General features: G+C 47.6%; 2 protein-coding genes, 1 non-coding gene and 1 pseudogene across 3 annotated transcripts; all 4 read right to left on the reverse strand.

Annotated features, from left to right (window-relative positions):
* Positions 1-241: 241 nt before the first annotated feature.
* On the reverse strand, positions 242-1,581 carry LOC123187602 (momilactone A synthase). The gene is made up of 2 exons (XM_044599512.1): positions 1,326-1,581; positions 242-1,239 (listed from the first exon to the last, which is right to left on the reverse strand). Exons 1-2 carry the CDS (start codon positions 1,352-1,354, stop codon positions 351-353), a joined length of 918 nt encoding a protein of 305 aa, XP_044455447.1. The 5' UTR covers positions 1,355-1,581; the 3' UTR covers positions 242-350.
* A 9,124-nt stretch (positions 1,582-10,705) lies between these two features.
* On the reverse strand, positions 10,706-11,759 carry LOC123184814 (momilactone A synthase-like). The gene has a single exon (XM_044596869.1). It carries the CDS (start codon positions 11,734-11,736, stop codon positions 10,738-10,740), a length of 999 nt encoding a protein of 332 aa, XP_044452804.1. The 5' UTR covers positions 11,737-11,759; the 3' UTR covers positions 10,706-10,737.
* A 2,072-nt stretch (positions 11,760-13,831) lies between these two features.
* Positions 13,832-14,969, reverse strand: LOC123184815 (momilactone A synthase-like; annotated as a pseudogene).
* A 524-nt stretch (positions 14,970-15,493) lies between these two features.
* TRNAP-UGG (transfer RNA proline (anticodon UGG)) lies at positions 15,494-15,565 on the reverse strand. Its single transcript has one exon. It is a non-coding gene; the product is annotated as a tRNA-Pro (tRNA).
* Between the last annotated feature and the right edge of the window lie 4,194 nt (positions 15,566-19,759).

A 19,759-nucleotide genomic window follows, 5' to 3' on the forward strand; every position in this document is an offset into this window, starting at 1 on the left:
ACCATATTTTAATTTCATACCGTATTTACCGAAGTATTAATACCGTACATACCAAAAAACCGTATAAACCGAATCATGTAAACCGAATAAACCGAACGCACAGGGCTAGCCACAAAGATAACAACAATCCGGCTGCTGTCATCTAGTACTCCGCATGGGGTCAACGTATGCATGTACTCGGCATCGAGGACAATTCGTTGTTTCAATCGTGAAACAAAAATGTAATGCTCGGTGATTCTACTTCCGGTGCAATACAATACTCTTTTTTTTGAGGGTGGTGCAATACAATACTACTACGTACTAGTAGTACGTATATAGGAAGTAAATTTATTTCAGGAGCTCGCTTCGTTTTACAGCGCCGGTGCCGGCATGTTGGGCGGCTTCCCCACCGTGAACCCGCCGTCGACGACGAGGTTGTGCCCGTTGACGTACTTGGCCTCGTCGGACGCCAGGTACAGCGCCGCCCTTGCGATGTCGTCCGGCTCCAGCACCGCGCCCTCCATCTCGTTGATGTCCCCCTCCACGATCCGCCGGTGCTCCTCCGCGCTGGCCTTCGGGTACCACTCCTCCAGGATGCGCATCACCAGCGGCGTCGGGATGTAGTTGGGCGAGACGGCGTTGACGCGCACCCCGGAGCGCGCCATCTCCCCCGCCACGGCGCGCACGATCCCGACCACCGCCGCCTTGGACACGCTGTACGGGTGCGGCGTCACGCTGCCCAGCACGCCGGCGACGCTGGCCATGCAGATGATGCTGCCGCTGCGGCGCGGCGCCATGACGCGGGCCGCGTGCTTCACCCCGGCAATCACGCCCCGGGCGTTGATCGCCATGACGGCGTCGAAGTCCGCGAGGTCGAGATCGCTCAGCCGGGGACGCGCCAGGGAGCCCACGATGCCGGCGTTATTGAGCATGATGTCCAACTTGCCGTGGCGGGCCACCGCGAGGTCCACGGCCGCGGCGACCTGCGCCTCGTCGGTCACGTCGCAGCGCGTGTAGCATGCCGCGTCCGGGCCGAGGTCGGCCGCCAGGGCGCGGCCCAGGTCGTCCTGGACGTCGGCGAGGACGACCTTGGCGCCGTTCCTGACGAACTCCGCGGCCGTCGCCTTGCCGATGCCGCTGGCCCCGCCGGTGATCACGGCCACCTTCCCGGCCAGCCTCTGCGAGCTCGAGGCCGTGGAGTAGCCGCGGTGGCTGACGTAGCCGGCCACCGACGCCAGCGCAGCCCGGCGGCTCTCCCCCCTGCAACACACACGCGCAGACACACCAAGACCAAGATTAGCACGCACATGCACGGCGTTCTCTTCCGAAACCAACCCCGGCGTTACCTGGTGACGACCTGCACCGCTCGGATCATCTTTGCGGATCTTGGCGAAGTGCGACTTGGCGATCGAGGCGAAGGAGACGACGGAGCAGCCGATATTTATCCGGGCGCCGGCCCGCCACGTACGTCCGGCTCGCTGTGGATGGATCATTGCATTGCGCCATGTGGGCTCTGACGTAGCATGCAGGTTGCAATCATGCGGACAAAAGGACACGGCACGCCGGGCTTCTACAGTTGCACTGACAGGACAGGCGAAACACCATTGCCGCCACCTACGCCCTACCCTGGATTCTTTCACCGATCAGGGACTCGGTGAATGCATCGGGAAGATGCCCTCTGTTCAGCCGCGCATGCTTAATTTCCATCCACCATTAGTAGAGTAGGATCAAAGCAATGGTTCATGTCCTGCATTTACCTAAGCATGCATGCAAAGACAAACAGGAGGACCTGGCCAAGTGGCCATGCCGGGCTGTAGCCCGAAGTGACATCTTTTGGTTACCTGATTCTTGAAAGACGGGCCGGGGCCTGATGCCGGCCTAGCTCCACCACTGATTCACAATCACATTATCCCGATCTGCAGAGCAACCGTGATCGTCCATAGACGTGACATTTTCTGAACCACTAGGGGTTGGGACGCCGCCGGGTGGCGCCACTGGGGAGGAAGTTCGGCGGTGCCTGGTAGGGGAGCGCACCTTTTCACTTGCCTTTTGTGGTCTAGGTAGCGCATGTACTGGCAACTGTTGCTCAACTAATTGAAAGTAGATAAATTTCTTAGCTTTGGTACATGATGCACATATATCCTTTTCACTTTTCTTTTTTGATCTGGGTAGCACATGCCAATGGATAGTAGTAAAATAATACTGACAGAAGCATGTTGCTGCTTCTTGAAAAAGAAAGATACAACACAAAAGTACAGCGCATGTACAAAATTGATCATGTAGGCTACACTTGATTTAATTCTTGTGAAAAGAGAGCAAATAGCACATCAAGAGCAGATGCCCGAATGGCCTTGTCCATTCCGGGCAGGTTGAAAAGCTCGATCAGCATGGAGGTGGGCGTCTTCATGGCGGCAGCACCATTAGTTGTGTGGCGCTGGGTGGGCGTCGAGGAGGATAGTGGCATTGGCCCCGCTGGCCTCGGGCCACGGCTGCATCATAAAAAAGGTGGTGTCCGCAAGGAGAGGATCAAGGTGCTACCTGTGGATTCCTGGGTGAGCATCACCAGCAGATATGGAAGTGGCACTGGTTCCCATGTCCGAGTCTCCACTGGTGAGGCCGGCGTGGTGGAAGGATCCGAAGAGGACTCATATGCAGATATGCATATTCTGGCCAATCATCTGGATATTAATTACTTATAGGTAGTGAGTTTGATAAATGTTCAGGATGTTGCAAGCTACAACTTCAATCAAGCTGAAATAGATAAATGCACTATAAAACGAGAGGGGAAATTTCTGACCTTTTAGAGTCTTTGTCCTCAGGCTGATAGGTAGGTGTAGTATCATGTGATCACCACTATCCAACTGCTTAGTGACTGAGAGAAAAGTTCCTGATAAAACAGAGATTGAGTTACAACAATAATGTAGAGATGATGTGAGGGCATGTACAATGATGGCATATGAATACATATTTTTCAGAAGACAACACTCATAACTATCTCAACAACGAACTGATACTGACATCTAAAATGGCATCCAAAATGAAGCCACGCGTGTAAAATTCCATCACATATTTATTTTGGAAAGCAATAATTAAAAACTATCACAACCAACATCTGAGAGCAACATCCAGAGATTACCTCACCATGGAGAGGCACTGGCCATCCTCGCCATCCCCGGATGGCAGGCAGCTAGGCGCCATGAGAGCGTGAGAGTATGGGAGAGATTACCTCACCATGAGAGCACTCATGGAATACCTGTAGCAGCCATATAGATCACAAACTCAAACCCTGCTCATGAAACACGAATTAAATTAGGAATAAGGGAAAAGAAAGAGCATATCAGGTGAAAATGTGCACAACCTGAAGTAAGGAGGATTGTAACAAAAAATTTGGAGCATACTTGAGAAACTTTTAGAGGGCGTGTAAATCTCATTCATGTGATCTCATAGTATTCTCATTCCTGCAACCTGCGTACAGCCAGCAAATGGAAGCAGGTTCATCTCACAAGAAAAAAGATGTAAACTCCTTCGAGGCACAAATATGCTAAAACATAGAAATCTCATACATATATTGCAAAGGCAATCAGTATACAACTAACGACATAATTCGCATTACCTCCCTCGTTGTAGAGACAAAGCGGCATGGTGGTAGTGGTGTACGATTGAGATGCCTACACACCACAAGATAAGCCTGATGAAATTCTGAATTGCCAAAAGTTGTAGATGATTCAAATAAGCAAGGACAACATATAAAAAAATCACAGAACAAAAACCAAAAATCCAAGGTTAAAAAATAGAGTGCCTAAGTAACACTAAAAGGATATACGAGACATGCGAAACAACGAGTTAGATTAGCCTAATGGAACACATGTAACCTTAGCAAGAAAAATATGACTTATTGAAAGTTAAAATTAATATGATGACTAACTACGAAAACTCGCTTATGTGCTCGGGCTCGTATGATCCTGAAGTGTGTAGTAGACATCAGTAGAAAATTTGGTATGACTACCTGAATGCTATTTCCAAAATGATAACATAACTATTTTGCAAGCTATTCTGTTCTATATCTACAAGTGTACTTAAGAGGATGTATTACTTTGGTTCTATTAGGTACGGACTTCTTTGTTCTCTTCAGACAGAAGAAAAGCTTATTGGTGAGATGAATCATGATCACCTTCAGATTTTTATATATGTACACAAGATCACCACCAAGAATATTTATATTCTTCACAACAGATAAAAGTAACCAGAGTTCTGATTCACACTGCTAACCAACAAATTAACAAGTTAATCAGATTTTCTAACTATAATTTGACAAACACCTTATCCCCATAAAATTCGATGTAGCTTTCCAAGTTTATAATAAGCAACAACAAATGTTTCATCATCACCATGCTTCTGCAAGAACCTGTGCAGACCCTTGTTAGACTTGCTATTAAAAAATGTAGAGCCACAACCAAAGGGACCTATAATGTATCCTCAAACCTGTCCAAACCCTTCAGCTCGAACATTACTGAAATACAAGACACAGAAAATCAAATTGACATACTTCTAGCAGAATATTAGTAGGATCTAATTTGATAATCAAATATAAATTCTTCACACAGAACAGCAGTATAAGTTGTTCAGCATGGGCTAATATGGCACTATCATGACAGTACAACAGAGATAAGCAAACCTCTTTATCTGCTTGAGCCATCGATTAAGGTTATCAAAGATAATTTCACAGTTAACTCGCAACCATGCAAATACACATCATACAAATGGCAATTTGAATTAAATCTGCTACATGTAGAAACAACAAGTGCCTGCCAAACATCTAAACAGCCATAGCTCGAAGGCTAGGTCGGGGAATAGAAAAAGGACAGGGAGATCAAGAGATCACCAAAGGACATGGCTGTGGAAGTAATAAACAACACCGAAAAGCCAGTACTTTTTACAAAAAACGGTGGGAGAAATAATAAGTAGGCCTCATGCGAGGGCTAACTCCAACCATCATGATAAGGCTATGAAGAATTTAGTACAGAAGTCTGAATGTGGCCTCCTATAAAATACTTTCTAGATAGTTATATTGTACTATAAGATGCTAAATCAGGAAGGAAAAACATGTTCCAATGAGCAAACACTCTTCACACCGATCTTTATAGAACAGACATACCGCATATATATCCTGGACATATGCAGTGTATTACTATATTCAAGGATGGCATGAACATATGCAGTGCTCCTGTGAGACGGGTTTAATTCACAAAGAATAGTATTATGTGCTTAAAATCTTGGTTAGGGTGAGAAGGTCACCTGGCTGTGTTCAAGTGCCACGGGAACCTAGCAACAATGAAAAATAGATTAAGGTGAGAAGGCCACCAGGTTTCCTAACCAATGAGAACGATGGCAATGTTACAGGTCCGGTGTCCGCGTTGCGGTGAATTGTGCTGCGTAGAACTGGATGCCCTTTCCCAGCCTGCAAGCTGAGCCCAAACGTATCAACCACCACCTTGCTCTAGATCCATTCCGTGAACACATAAAACACTAATTAATGCAACTCCAACTTCACAAGAACTCAATCAGAACAGAGTCTTTATTCAGAGAAAAAGCCAAAATTGATGCAGCAGTTTTGTGTGCACCTGCCATTGCATGGATCAGTTGTGACTGAACCCACCGGTCTCTGAATTGCCTTGCCTTACACGGGCAAGTTTGAGCATACATACTAAATCAATTAATCCAGACGACGGTTGCCGTCACATCCTTCGGCGAGACTCCACCACTGGGCATTGGAAGTAAAATCAAGACACGGTCGGTCACACTTGGGTACACCAATAGGAAAATCGGTGAAGCATATTATGAAATTAAAGCACTTTAGTAAATGTGTGTGTGCACACGTATAAGAGGGTGTCATCATGTACTGAGAGCACTGGGCATATTAACTGTTCATTTCTTTCTTACAATTGATGATCAGTTTAAATGTCTTGTAGTGAGTTACCTAACATGCTTAAGTAATGTAACTAATAGGCGTGACAGTAACTGAAGCAAATAATAAGCAATAGTCATTGCCGTGTTATGTAGCCCATACAATTTAGAAATGAAACTTCAGTAGCAGATATATGGTTTATGTGTGAGCAAACAAAATAGCGTTTACGGTAGTTAGCTGATGAGTGTTTGTGTGTCAGAACTGTTAGCAAATAGTAGAGCATACATATTAACTTTTAAAGGAGTGGTTATGTGTCAGAATTGTTATCAAATAGCCTCAGGTCAACATTGGTGACACCAATCACCAACTCCCAAGAAACAGGACCCGTATCGGATGAGGGTTAGGCAGATGGACATAATTAAGTTAAATTCATGCGGCTAAATTCAGATGACACGGGAAATTGCAGATATATATTGAGGCTAATATTTTGGTATTTTTTGACAAGTCTGATGGAATTGTCTGCAAGTCAAAGATGACCAGCAATTCTTCTGTACATACAGTGATCTAAGCCTAAGTTCCTTCAATTCCACAAATGCAGATGGAGAAGGAAGATGGATGCATACCTGGGTGATTGCACGGAGGTGGAGGTGAGTGTGGCCTTCTTGCCGCTGATGGCCAGATCTGCTCCCAATGGTGCTTCTCCATGGGCTTGTTGTCTCCTTCTTCATCCTTCCTTCATCTCGCCCTCCCCTCCCGACGACATCGCCGACGGCCATCTGTGTGTCCGGCCCGCTCCGGCTGGCGCTCAACCCAGCACAATAGAACCACCCTGCCGGTCTGCCTCCTCCTCAGCATCATCGAATTTAGGGCCCCGTATTTAGAACCCTGCAAGCCACCTGCGGCTAGATGTACAACCCGGCGTCGCTGAAACCCACAACCGGTATCCGTGCCAGTCCCTCGTGGTTCCCAGACAGTTGCCCGAGACCTCACCGGCGTACCCGACACCGCGGCAGTTGCCCGAGCCCGGGCCTCCATGTCGGCGGCATCGCGGTGCAGACGGGAGGCCTGGCCCCACGAGACAGAGAGTCCGATGCTACCACCGCTCTAGGACATACACCGGTTGGGAAGACGAGGATCTGCAGGTTCTGGGGGCGGGAGACGAGCGCACGACCAGATCGAGCCTGCCGTGTCATCATGGATTACAGATGAGAGGAGACTTCGTGGGGAAGGCAAGGGAAGCGGAAGAGAGGGGCGGATTGGTTGCCTCTCGCTAGGCTGGGTAAGACAAAACAAGGCACCCAATCGCTGGCTTCGGGAGCGTTTTTTTTCTCTCGCTACGTGTCTATCCTTCCTGCCCAATCCAGGCCATCGACGTGGCATATGTGAGGGGACGCCCTTCGCGCGACTGTTAATGGGTTGTATGGTCCAGCTAGACCCATGTATAGTCCACACCATTAAATTAAGCCAGGAATATGAACACGTGGATTCAGAAGCTAAAAATACCCCCTCCGTCCTAAACTGCAGTGCTTATCAAACATTATCAAAGTTAAACTTTATAATTTTTGATCAAGTTTGTAAAAATACATATCGACATCTAGTATATGAAATTAATACCATTAAATTCAGCATAAAATATATTTTCATATCATATATATTTGGTATTATAGAAATTGGTTTTGCTAAATCTCACCTAGCTGAGAAATACTCTTGTCTCATTCACACCACCCGATAAAAAAGTTGGGTCGCGATTCAGCAGCCTCTGGAGCGCCTAGCTCAACCTGTGTAGTGATGCCTCGTCCAGGAGCTCCTATTTTCACGTAGGCCTGCAGATAGGCACAGATTTATTTTAAAATTCGTGGAAATTTTCAAACTCACAAAAATGTGAATTCCTTATCGTTTTCAATTTGTCAAATTTTTCCAAATTCTTGAAATTATTTTGAACTCATGATTTTTTTTAAAATTCATAAAGGGATTTTCAAATTTGTGATTGGCAAACGTTTTAAAAAATCAAGAATATTTTATTTAAATTTGCAACTATTTCTAATATTTAGGAACATTTTTAATTCACGAATATTTTTTCTTGGTATGGTTTCAATTCGGTTCTAAAATGCACAGAGTGAGACACTAGATAGTAACCTTTTTTTTTTTTGCAAGAGCACTAGATAGTAACCTTACTTTGTGAATATTCTTCCCAGCATTATCCAGTTTGCACATGTTTAATTAACGTGTTTTTTCTTATCCTGTTAGCAAGTCAAAGATTTTCACGGAGCTTCAACACGAAGACTTGATCTCGCAAAAACAAAAGAAAAGAGGACGGACCTATTCTTCTTAAAATGAGACAAGAAGCGATTGTTCCACTAATGATGCATGTTTGGATCAAGTATTTCCCCCTGCTGAAGATGATTCCTACATGTGCTGAGAATGGCGGACTTTCGTTATCAATCTGAAGTACAAGAAAAAAAGAGATGTTTCTTCTGTCCATTTTCCCATTTTTTTTGTGGGGTTTTCCCATATTCTTTTCATGAATATGATAAAAGGAAATGTAATGTGAAAGCATTTATCTGAGGAGGGTCAGCTCTAACTTGAAACAAACATGCCCTACAAGTGGACTGCAAACGAACAATTTAAATTTATCAGATGCTTCTTTATTCAATTTGTGTTCAAATATTTCTAATTGCTCTTTTGTCGAGATGGACGGGTGTGGCAACACGCTTTCTTGTTCTAATGTGTTTTGTGCGATATGTTGCTATGCTCATCCACAAGACAAGGTCCTTATTTTGATTTAGTTTTCCAAGCACATCTGTAAACACTGTGGTGGAGTGGGGAAACGTTTTCACCCGGCGGACCGACTGAAACTTCGGCCGGTCGCGCGCGGGCCGTGCGTTTCGTTTCGATCGTGCGTCTGGCACCCCACCCGCTGCGTTAGACACAGACCCACACATCACAGTTTTTTTTCTGGTCGTCTTCTTCCACAAACGCATCACAACCTTATCTGCTCCCCCATGATCCCCTGAGCCGTTTCTCGCTCCGCCGGTCCGCCACGGCTTCACGGCGAGCTCCACCACCGGAGCGACCTCTCCTATATCCCTTTTTTTTCTTCCTTCCCGGCGAACTCTTCCTCCCACCTCCCACAGATTCCATGTCGTCGTCCTCACATCCTCCCTGCTCCTAACGACCCCTAACTCCTTGGAGTTAGACACGAAACGGCCTGGGGCGGCGAGCCTAGGTGCTGTGAACCACCGGCCGCCGAAGTTTTATGATGAGATGGCCGAGATGACCATCTCCGGCAATGGTAAACAACCGATCAGACGGTGTTGCAACCATTGTCGGTTTTTGCTACGACCGGCCACAAATTTTGCTACAACCAACTGGCCACTCTGCCTCTCGTGACAGTGACGACAATGTTTTTTGCTACAACTATAATCTAATTTTGCTACGACCGCTAATTTTTTTTTTGCTACAACCAAATGGCCATACCGTGCCTCGCGACGGGGAGACGGCCGTTTATGTTGTAACCGCCGTTTACTTTTGCTACTACCCGGTGATACAATTTGCTACTATCGGCGAGAATGAATTTTTGCTGCCACCATCTACTTTTTCTACTACTGGCGAGGGCGAATTTTTGCTGCAACCGCGGTCTATCACCGTCTACTTTTTGCTACTACCGCTGGGGTCAATTTTTTTCCTACAACCAGCAATGAAAATGTTGCGATCGACACACACGACGAGCTACAATCAATGCGGCGACCATTTTTTGTTGCAACCATCGTTGTCATTTGCTACAACCAACAACAAAAAAAGCTACCTCTGATGACATGATTTGCTGCAATGGCAACACCGAAGTTTTGTGGTGGCGACCGAGGTGTTGTGTTTTTGCTGCAACCGGAAGCATGAAAAGCTACCACCGGCGGTCATTTATCTACAACCGGCAACGAAAAAGCTACAATCGGATATGTGATTTGCTGCAACGGCCACGACGGAATTTGTGGTGGCGACGGCGGCGCTGAGATTTTCGCTGCAACCGGCAGCGGGAAAAGCTACAACCGGTGTCATGTCTTGCTACTCCCGGCAAAACCCGACTAAGGTTGAAGCAAATCGTGGTCGCCGCGGTGACTGTCGACATGAATGGTTGTAGCGATTCCTGTCACCGGTCGTAGCAAAAATGAACAATGGTTGAAGCAAAATATATCTGCACGTGGATGATGAAGGAGAAAAGAATGGTTGGGTGTGGCCATGGCGACAGGGCTGCGGCGAGGGGCGGCGGCGGAGCTGCAACCTGAGCTTCACCCGTCGCTGTTGAGAGCTACAACCGTAGGTGTAGGTGTTTCATGGGTCAACGCGGCGACGAGGATGAACGACACAGGTGGGGACCGGCGACGAGAACGCCGGCGAGGATGGGGACCGGCGACGAGGACGGCCGGTGGGTGGGGACCGGGCGACGAAGTCAGACACCGGAGGGGAGAGGATGCGTGCACCGAGAGGGAGATGCGAATCCAGCGAGAGGAAGAAGAAGCTGCGAGGCAAACCCTTTTTTTGCCAGATCCAATGGCCCACGCGGCTCAAATCCAATGGTCCTGACGCGACCGGCACAACAGTACAATGTGTCAATCGTGTGGAGCCCTAGGCATGTGTTTCTTAAGTCAACGTCCAATTCCCTCGCAAAATAAAAATAAGTCAACGTCCAATGCCCATTGGAACATACTGTATCCCAGGAGTAGAGTTCACTACGAGTCTACGAGAATATATTTTTGAAGTGATACAGTTCATTCATCACGAATGTTTTCTTTTGCAATGCCGAAGAAATAAACAGATTTGTTCCCGTAGAGCAATACACTGACTCTGATTGTGTCCCTTCACTGTGCCGGTGCCGGCATGTTGAGTGCCTTCCCCACCGTGAACCCGCCGTCGACGACGAGGTTGTGGCCGTTGACGTACTTGGAGTCGTCGGACGCCAGGTACAGCGCCGCCTTGGCGATGTCCTCCACCTCCAGCACCACCCCTTCCATCTCGTTGATGTCGCTCTCCACGATCCGGCGGTGCTCCTCGCCGCTCGCCTCCGGGTGCCACTCCTCCAGGATGCGCAACACCAGCGGCGTCAGGATGTAGTAGGGCGAGATGGCGTTGACGCGCACGCCCGAGCGCGCCAGCTCCCCGGCCACCGAGCGCACGAGCCCCACCACCGCCGCCTTGGAGACGCTGTACGGGTGCGCCGTCATCTGGCCCAGCACGCCGGCGATGCTGGCCGTGCAGATGCTGCTGCCGCTGCGGCGCGGCGCCATGACGCGGGCCGCGTGCTTGACCCCGGCCATGACGCCCCGTGTATTGATCGCCATGACGGCGTCGAAGTCGGCGAGGTCGAGCGCACCCAGCTCAGGCCGCGCCAGGGAGCCCACGATGCCGGCGTTGTTGAGCATGATGTCGAGCTTGCCGTGGCGGGCCACGGCGAGGTCCACCGCCGCGGCGACCTGCGCCTCGTCGGTGACGTCGCAGCGGGTGTAGGACGCGGAGTCGGCCGCCAGGGCGCGGCCCAGGTCGTCCTGGACGTCGGCGAGCACGACCTTGGCGCCGTTCCTGACGAACTCCGCGGCCGTCGCCTTGCCGATGCCGCTAGCGGCGCCGGTGATCACCGCCACCTTGCCGGCCAACCTCTGGGAGCCTGTGGCCGTGGAGTAGCCGCACTGGCCGGCGAGGCCAGCCACCGCCGCAGGCGCAGCGCGACGGCTCCCACACACACACACACACACACACACACACATCAGGTTTAGCATGTAGAGCCCATTAGCACAAACATTACTCGGAATGCAGAGCCTGCCAGATCGATTATTTGACGCATCGTAGGTACCTCGGAACATCTTGCTGGTCTGTCGAGCTCCTGCCTTCCGTCGATGTGGCAAATGTGACCTGCATCGTACCTGACCAGCCGTTATTTAACGAGACGCCGGCCAGAAAATTCACCTCGTGGCTGGCGCGACACGTGAGTCCATGTGCCCACAACGCATCCAAGTGCGCCAGTTGCGTTTTCTTTTCTTTTAGCCTCTTTTTTTTAAACTTCGGTCGCTTTATTGGATCAAAGAACTGTTACATCGTCCACCAAACCTTTTACAATTAAAACCTGCGGTTTTTCGACCCACGGCGAAGGGGCCGACCTCGCTAGCCTAGCTAATTTGTGAGAAATAGAGTTTGCCTCTCTGAGGCAGTTAACAAAAGAAACCGAAGTATAGCCTATAATAAGGACCAAACAATCCGAATAGATCACAGCTGCGCCTGAATCCATAAAACCTCCATTCTTCATAGTATTGATCACCTCGAGGCAGTCCGACTCGACCACCAACTTGCTTATCCCCAGCTGTTGCGCCAATAGCAGCCATGTCGTAGTGCATACGCTTCCGCCGTCCCTCCATCCGCAACATGCTCTAGCTTTTCATTTGACGCCGCGACGAAGCCACCCTCATGGTCATGTAGAACAACACCTACAGCACCCTAGAGGGAATGTGCGCTGAAAGCTGCATCTACGTTTAACTTCACAAAACCCTTAAGTGGCTTTCTCCAACCATCTTTCCTTGGTTCTGAACTCTTTTTCATGGCTTTCAAATAGTTTGCCGTTAGCGCCGCGATCGACAGTGCTGATCGAGCCAGGGCCTGCACTTCCTCCCCATGGACATGTTGTCGTCGTTCCCACCATATGTACCAGATGCCCACAAGGATTAGAGCTTAGGCAGAAACATCTGGTATCTGACTATCACGTGCAGGAACACATAAAATATAGTCCAGAGCCGCTGATCCCGCCCTATCTGTCGAACACGCCTCTTCTATGAACTTGTCCAGCTTGAGGCACCTCCAGATTTCAGCTGCACTCGGACAAGTGAAAAGTGAATGCATGATGTCCTCACATCCACCAGCGCACATAGGGCAACTGTCGTCCGTGTCAATATTACATTTGTGGAAGAAGGTTTTAGTCAGTTGTAAGAAGGTTGTCAATCTGGTTTTTGGGAAAGCTTCACGAACCTTTCGCCGGTTTTAGCTGGCTTTTTTTTAACTGGCATCTTTACTTTTTTTTTCATTTTCACTTTTGGTTTTTTTATTTGTCTTATTTTCTACATTACATTTTCCTTTTAAATTTGTGAACATTTTTGAATTTTTTTAAAATTGAAATAGCATTTGTAAAATTCTGGAATTATTTTTTGAATGCACAAAATTTTATAAGTTTGGGTGCATTATTTTATTTCACGAATATTTTCTAACTTCACAAAAAATTGAACTCGCAAATAATTTTGAACCATCACCATTATTTCAAATTTGTGATCTTTTTCAAAATCTGCAAACTTTTTTGAATTCACAAACATCTTTTAAATTCATAGATTTTGTAAAATTCTTGTAAATATTCAAATTCACAGACATTTTTAAAATTCATGATTTTTTTGAATTTGTGAACACTTTTCTAAATTTTTGAAATTATTTTGAACTCATGGATATTTTAAAAATTCACAAAGGTTTTTAAATTTTTCTGATCCGCAAACACATTTTTCAAAAATTTATTTAAATTTGCAAATATTTTCCAATTGAGGAACATCTGTTTAATTCACGAATATTTTTCTCAGTATGGTTTTGTTTCGGTTATGAAATGTATCTAGTGAGATGCTAGATAGTAACCTTACTTTGTGCATATATTTTCGATTACTCGTTTGTTCAAATGGACGGGTGCGACAACACGCGCCTTCATGTGCTAGTGTTCTTTGTGTCATATATCATTGTGCTCATCTACAAGACAAGGTGCTTATTTCGATTTATTTTTGGAAGCACATCTCTAAACACCTTGAACGGTATATGGCCTAGCGATGTGATTTTTGTGCTTATTAAGCACTTGGGTGGAGTGTGTCAATCGTCTGGAGCCCCAGGCAAGATTTTCTTTTAAAGTGATACAGTTCATTCATCATTCATCACGAAGGTTTTCTTTTGCAACTCTGAAGAAATAGATAGATTTGTTTCGGTACAGCAAATACAACACTCATAATCGCACAAGACATCGCCGAGAGCCCATGAGGTGTTCGTCTGATGATTTCTGACCGTGTCCTTCACTGTGCCGGTGCCGGCATGTTGGGCGCCTTCCCCACCGTGAACCCGCCGTCGACGACGAGGTTGTGGCCGTTGACGTACTTGGAGTCGTCGGACGCCAGGTACAGCGCCGCCTTGGCGATGTCCTCCACCTCCAGCACCACTCCTTCCATCTCGTTGATGTCCCCCTCCACGATCTGCCGGTGCTCCTCGCCGCTCGCGTCAGGGTACCACTCCTCAGGATGCGCTTCACCAGCGGCGTCAGGATGTAGTTGGGCGAGATGGCGTTGACGCGCACGCCCGAGCGCGCCAGCTCCCCGGCCACGGAGCGCACGAGCCCCACCACCGCGAACTTGGAGACGCTGTACGGGTGCGGCGTCAGCTGGCCCAGCACGCCGGCGATGCTGGCCGTGCAGATGATGCTGCCCGCGCGGCGCGGCGCCATGACGCGGGCCGCGTGCTTGACCCCGGCCATGACGCCCCGGGTGTTGATCGCCATGACGGCGTCGAAGTCGGCGAGGTCGAGCGCGCCCAGCTCGGGCCGCGCCAGGGAGCCCACGATGCCGGCGTTGTTGAGCATGATGTCGAGCTTGCCGTGGCGGGCCACGGCGAGGTCGACCACCGCGGCAACCTGCGCCTCGTCGGTGACGTCGCAGCGGGTGTAGGACGCGGAGCCGGCGCCGAGCTCGGCCGCCAGGGCGCGGCCCAGGTCGTCCTGGACGTCGGCGAGCACGACCTTGGCGCCGTTCCTGACGAACTCCGCGGCCGTCGCTTTGCCGATGCCGCTAGCGGCGCCGGTGATCACGGCCACCTTACCAGCCAGCCTCTGGGAGCCCGAGGCCGTGGAGTAGCCGCAGTGGCCGGCGAAGCCGCCCGCCGCAGCACGACGGCCCTCGCCCCTGCAACACTCACACACAGCATGATCAGCATGCAACCAGAAACCATCACCAGAGAACACATTTGTGCTACCAGATCGGTTCGCCGTGGCTCCGAGCGCATCGTACCTGAGGACGACCTGCATCGCTCGGAACATCTTGCTGACCTGTCTCCGTCGCCGTGGCAAATGTGACCTGCATCGTACCTGAGCGACCGTTATTTAACGAGACGCCGGCCCGGCCGTACGTCGCGCCGTCGCGCGCTCTGGATCATTGACATGACGGCCTGTGAGCTGTGACTGGGCAAGCTGGCATCACTCACGATCACGTTATCTCGACTCGATCTGCAGAGCGGTGAGAGATGAGTTGGGCGGCGACAGAAAATTCACCTCGCGGCTCGCGCGTGCATGTGTTCACAGCGCATGCAAGTGCGCCAGTTGCGTTTTCTTTTCTCTCCGTGCTCGCCGATCGATCGCAGGTGAGGGGATGCTGCGGGCGTTCGGGATCGTGGCACCGCCACGTGATCCCAGTTCCCCAAGCTCTCAAGCACCGGGACTCCGGGAGGGTCGCTTTACTGGCGTAGCGCGTCGCACAAGATTCCATCCAATTTCCTCGCCGAGCACGCGCCACGCCCTGCTCCTGACGCGGCAACGCGGGCAAAAAAAAAAAAAAGAGAAAAAAGGGGGCATTCCGAGAATCGAACTCGGGACCTCTCGCACCCAAAGCGAGAATCATACCACTAGACCAAATGCCCATGCACGTGCGAATTCTCTATTACCATTTAATTAAGTTTGAATTCCTGCAAAATCATGGCCAGCTACCACCAAGGTGTCGATCCTAAGAGCAACTCTAGCACATCCAGATGTTCTGGTTGGATCAATGACCGATGTACGGTAGGGCAATTCTTTCATCTTCAATGCATACAATCAGTATCCGAGGGAACACTCTCGTTGCACCAGTCTCCCTCGCCTATTCGTGTAATTTGCAGTGGGTGCTCTTAGACTAGCCACAATGGATAGTAACATACACTAGTAACATACACATATCCCTAGACTATATTATTACCTTCATAGTGGGTAGTAACTTAAGTGTGGTAACATGCAAAGATTAATTTATTAGGTTATAGACTAATATTGCATTGGGACATGTGATGTTACAGTAACTAGCTAAGTTACTACAACTACCTCTCTCTTCATTAACTCATTGCCACATAAGCAAATTTGCTGAGTTGGACTCGATGTTACTGCTGAAGTTACTCCCATTGTGGCTAGTCTTAGGGTAGGGACCCTTTGCAAAATCTCTTTATACAATGAATGATAAGATCTTGGAGATGAGAACATACTCGTTTACCAAGTAGTCCATATGCTAGCACACGCATTGTCGGGGTACACTTCTGAATTGCATGCACTTTCTCTAGGTTGTCATGCAGCATCCCTCTTGTGACCTTGTGACTGGACCAACCATCATGAGCCTCCACCGTAGTTCCAATGCGCAGAAATAGCTTCCTCAACATTCACTAAGTTATCCCATTGAGATGACTAAACATAAAACCCAGGGTTTCTGCCCAGTTTTTTTTTCTGCGAGTAGATTGATGTTTACTTGTTGCAATCATTTTAGGATTTCACTTGTCTAAAACAAACAAACATATTTAACTAGTTTATTTCACTCATTTCACAAAACAGATTCCGCTAGTTTCATTCAATTCAAACAAATAATTTCAATCACTTTAAAAGATAACAAATTTCACTTTTTTAAAACAACATATTTCACTCATTTCAAACAACAGATTTCGATAATTCTTAAATCATTGGTTTCACTTAATTCAAAATACTCATTCCACTCAAATCAAAAAAATAATTTCACTTATTTCAGAGAATTGGTTTCAATAATTTCAAAAGAAGGTTTCACTCATTAAAAAAAAGCTTTTTGTCTATTCGAAAACGTTATTTCACACATTCCTGAAGACTTATTTCACTCACTTTAGATAGCAGATTTCATTCATTGAAAATTCACAATTCTAGAAAATACTGATTTCACTAAAATAAACTTTCACTCCTTTTCAAAAACAATTTTCGCTCATCTCAAATGAATAATTTCACTAAATTCATTTTTTTCACTCATTGGTCTTTTTCTAAGCGGTTCCCCACTAAAACAGATTGAGTGAAATAAGTTAGCTAAAACATTGAAATTTAAATGTGTTTGAAATGTATCCAAGATCTTGTTCAAAAGATATTGATGCTAGGAGTTCAAATATATATAAAAAAACAGAAATGGAATTTTGGTTTAAGAGATATGAATAATCTAAATTATCAAAAATAAAATAAAAGTGTGTGTGTGTGTGTGTGTGTGTGAGAGAGAGAGAGAGAGAGAGAGAGAGAGGACGACGCACACCTATCGGCCAAGGCCGTCGCCAAATGGATCAGTATAGTTATTCCTGAAATGATATGCAAGCCTTTTGCATATTTGCGAGAGAGAGAACATAGTGTGTGGCGCGCTTCACTCGGATGCACCCTCTGATCCTACATACGATTTATAGAAAATCTGAAAAGAATTTGTAGTGATGGGTCATGGGTACGCGTGGACTGTGTGCGCCTTCAGAAAAAAAATATGGTTATCATGTCATGCGCAGAGCAAAGAGACACTCTTCCCACTACTCGTGTCTACTACTATAATCCTCCTCTTACCACCATGAGTTCTCCGGAGTACTTTTAAAACACGCATGTTGAACTGCGGATGCATCATGCATGGTTGAATCTGACATTGGGTATGACCATTTCTTTTCGTCCCACCAAAGCATGAGTCGTAATTACAAATTAGCTCACGAGGACCCAGTGTATGCACAAACTAATGGTTCGTTTATTTTGAAGGAACACGGAGATAATCATTCCGGCGATGCAAAATATAAAACCGATCATCATGGCTATGGATATGCCGATCCCCTTTTCTTTTTCTGTTGATGCATAAAGCCTTCCGGCTCCACTTACACACTACAGTCCATTCCTGAAATCGGAAAACCATTCTCAGAGTGTTCTTTCTTTACATATGATATCTAACAGGCAAAGCAGGATTTTAAGGGCTGCCTAATCTTCAGTTAATTAACTAAGAGCATGTACAATAGTTAATATGATAGTCTTATCTTAAAGTTTGCATGTAGTAATTTAGAGATGACAATAAAACATCTATACAATGGAATATCTCTTAGTCTTATCTAAGTTAACTAGCTATTCTACAATCATGATGACATATATTTGGCAAGCCTTTTCTCATGGATTCTCTCTCCCCCACCTCTGTAATTATCTTATGTGATACATCTAAGATATCATCATTGTACATGTCCTAAGAGATCATTTTTAAGTCACCCTTCGCCTTCGTCCTCCGGCTTGTTCCCAACTCACCCTTGCCACCGACGACACGCCTGTTGGGACGAACCCTACTTTGCGGCATAGACCGAGCGGCCTCCCGGCAACACAGACGTCGAACAAAGGTAGACGAAGAAGACATCACAATTTTTCCGACGATGAACGCCGCGGCTCACGAATGCCTATATCTTGGCTTTATTTCTTACCATGACTCGAACACATACATGAAAATACACACCACCGTCCGACGAAGATTACATCTTTCTCATCTCTGGCTCTCTCTATACACACACCACATACACTTTATATAGCTTCACGCACGTTGTAGCTGCCACACCGGGCACAAGCCCACAACTACCATGCACGCACGTCCAGGTAACAAATCTTGGAATATCTCCAATATTTGTACGACCCGACTAGCCAGCTGCATGCACTAACTAATCTCTAACAATATGCACGACCAACATGCACGCCACACGCCGGAGCAACAATGTAACGCCCTCGATGCGGCAATATCTCCTACGTGTCGAAGCACGACTTAAAGGCATAACCGCATTGAAAGCATGTCGCAAGTAAGGCAATCTTCACAACATCCCATGTAATATAGATAATAAAAGGGGAAGGTACATAGTTGGCTTACACTCGCCACGTCAATCAAAGTACATAAATAGCATTACATCATCCAAACACTCATGGCCCGGCTACGGTGCCAAAATGAAAGATCAACCCAACATGCGACACGGTCCCGATCGCCCCAACTGGGCACCACTACTGATCATCAGGGAAAGACACATAGTAACGGCGTGAGTCCTCGTCGAACTCCCACTTGAGCTCAAGCGCGTCATCTGGAACGGAGTCATCAGGCCCTGCATCTGGTTTGGAAGTAATCTGTGAGCCACAGGGACTCAGCAATTTCGCACCCTCGCGATCAAGACTATTTAAGCTTATAGGTAAGACAAGGTAATATGTGTGGAGCTGCAGCAAGCGACTAGCATATATGGTGGCTAACCTGTTCGCAAAAAAGAGCGAGAAGAGAAGGCAAAGCGCGAACGAATAACTAGAAAACAACCTGCGGCAAGCATTACTCCAACACCGTGTTCACTTCCCGGACTCCGCCGAGAAGAGACCATCACGGTGACTCACACAGTTGATTCATTTTAATTAATTTCAGGTTCAAGTTATCTACAACCGGACATTAACAAATTCCCATCTGCCCATAACCGCGGGCACGGCTTTCGAAAGTTCAAATCCCTGCAGGGGAGTCCCAACTTAGCCCATGACAAGATTTCACGGTCAACGAAGGAATAGACCTTCTCCCGAGACATTCCGATAAGACTCGGCATCCCGGTTCTACAAGACAACTCCGACAATGGTAAAACAAGTCCAGCAACACCACCCGCTGTGACAAATCCCGATAGGAGCTGCACATATTTCGTTCTCAGGGCACACCGAATAAGCTAAGCGTACGGGAGCCAATGTAACCCAAGTTGCCATGGGACGGCCCCGCACGGTGCTCTAGGTTGGACCAACGCTCAGAGAAGCACTGGCCCGGGGGTTTAAAATAAGATGACCCTTGAGTCCGCGAAACC

This window comes from Triticum aestivum, chromosome 2A, assembly GCF_018294505.1.
Source record: "Triticum aestivum cultivar Chinese Spring chromosome 2A, IWGSC CS RefSeq v2.1, whole genome shotgun sequence".
Lineage (NCBI taxonomy): Eukaryota > Viridiplantae > Streptophyta > Magnoliopsida > Poales > Poaceae > Triticum > Triticum aestivum.

What these genes read in the sequence shown, in the direction of transcription:
- LOC123187602 (XM_044599512.1), bottom strand. Translation starts at nt 1,354, where the DNA reads ATGATCCGAGCGGTGCAGGTCGTCACCAG. An exon ending in GCGGTGCAGGTCGTCACCAG is followed by an intron (nt 1,240 to 1,325) that starts GTAACGCCGGGG and finishes TGTGTGTTGCAG; the next exon opens with GGGGGAGAGCCGCCGGGCTG.
- LOC123184814 (XM_044596869.1), bottom strand. Translation starts at nt 11,736, where the DNA reads ATGTTCCGAGGTACCTACGATGCGTCAAATAATCGATCTGGCAGGCTC.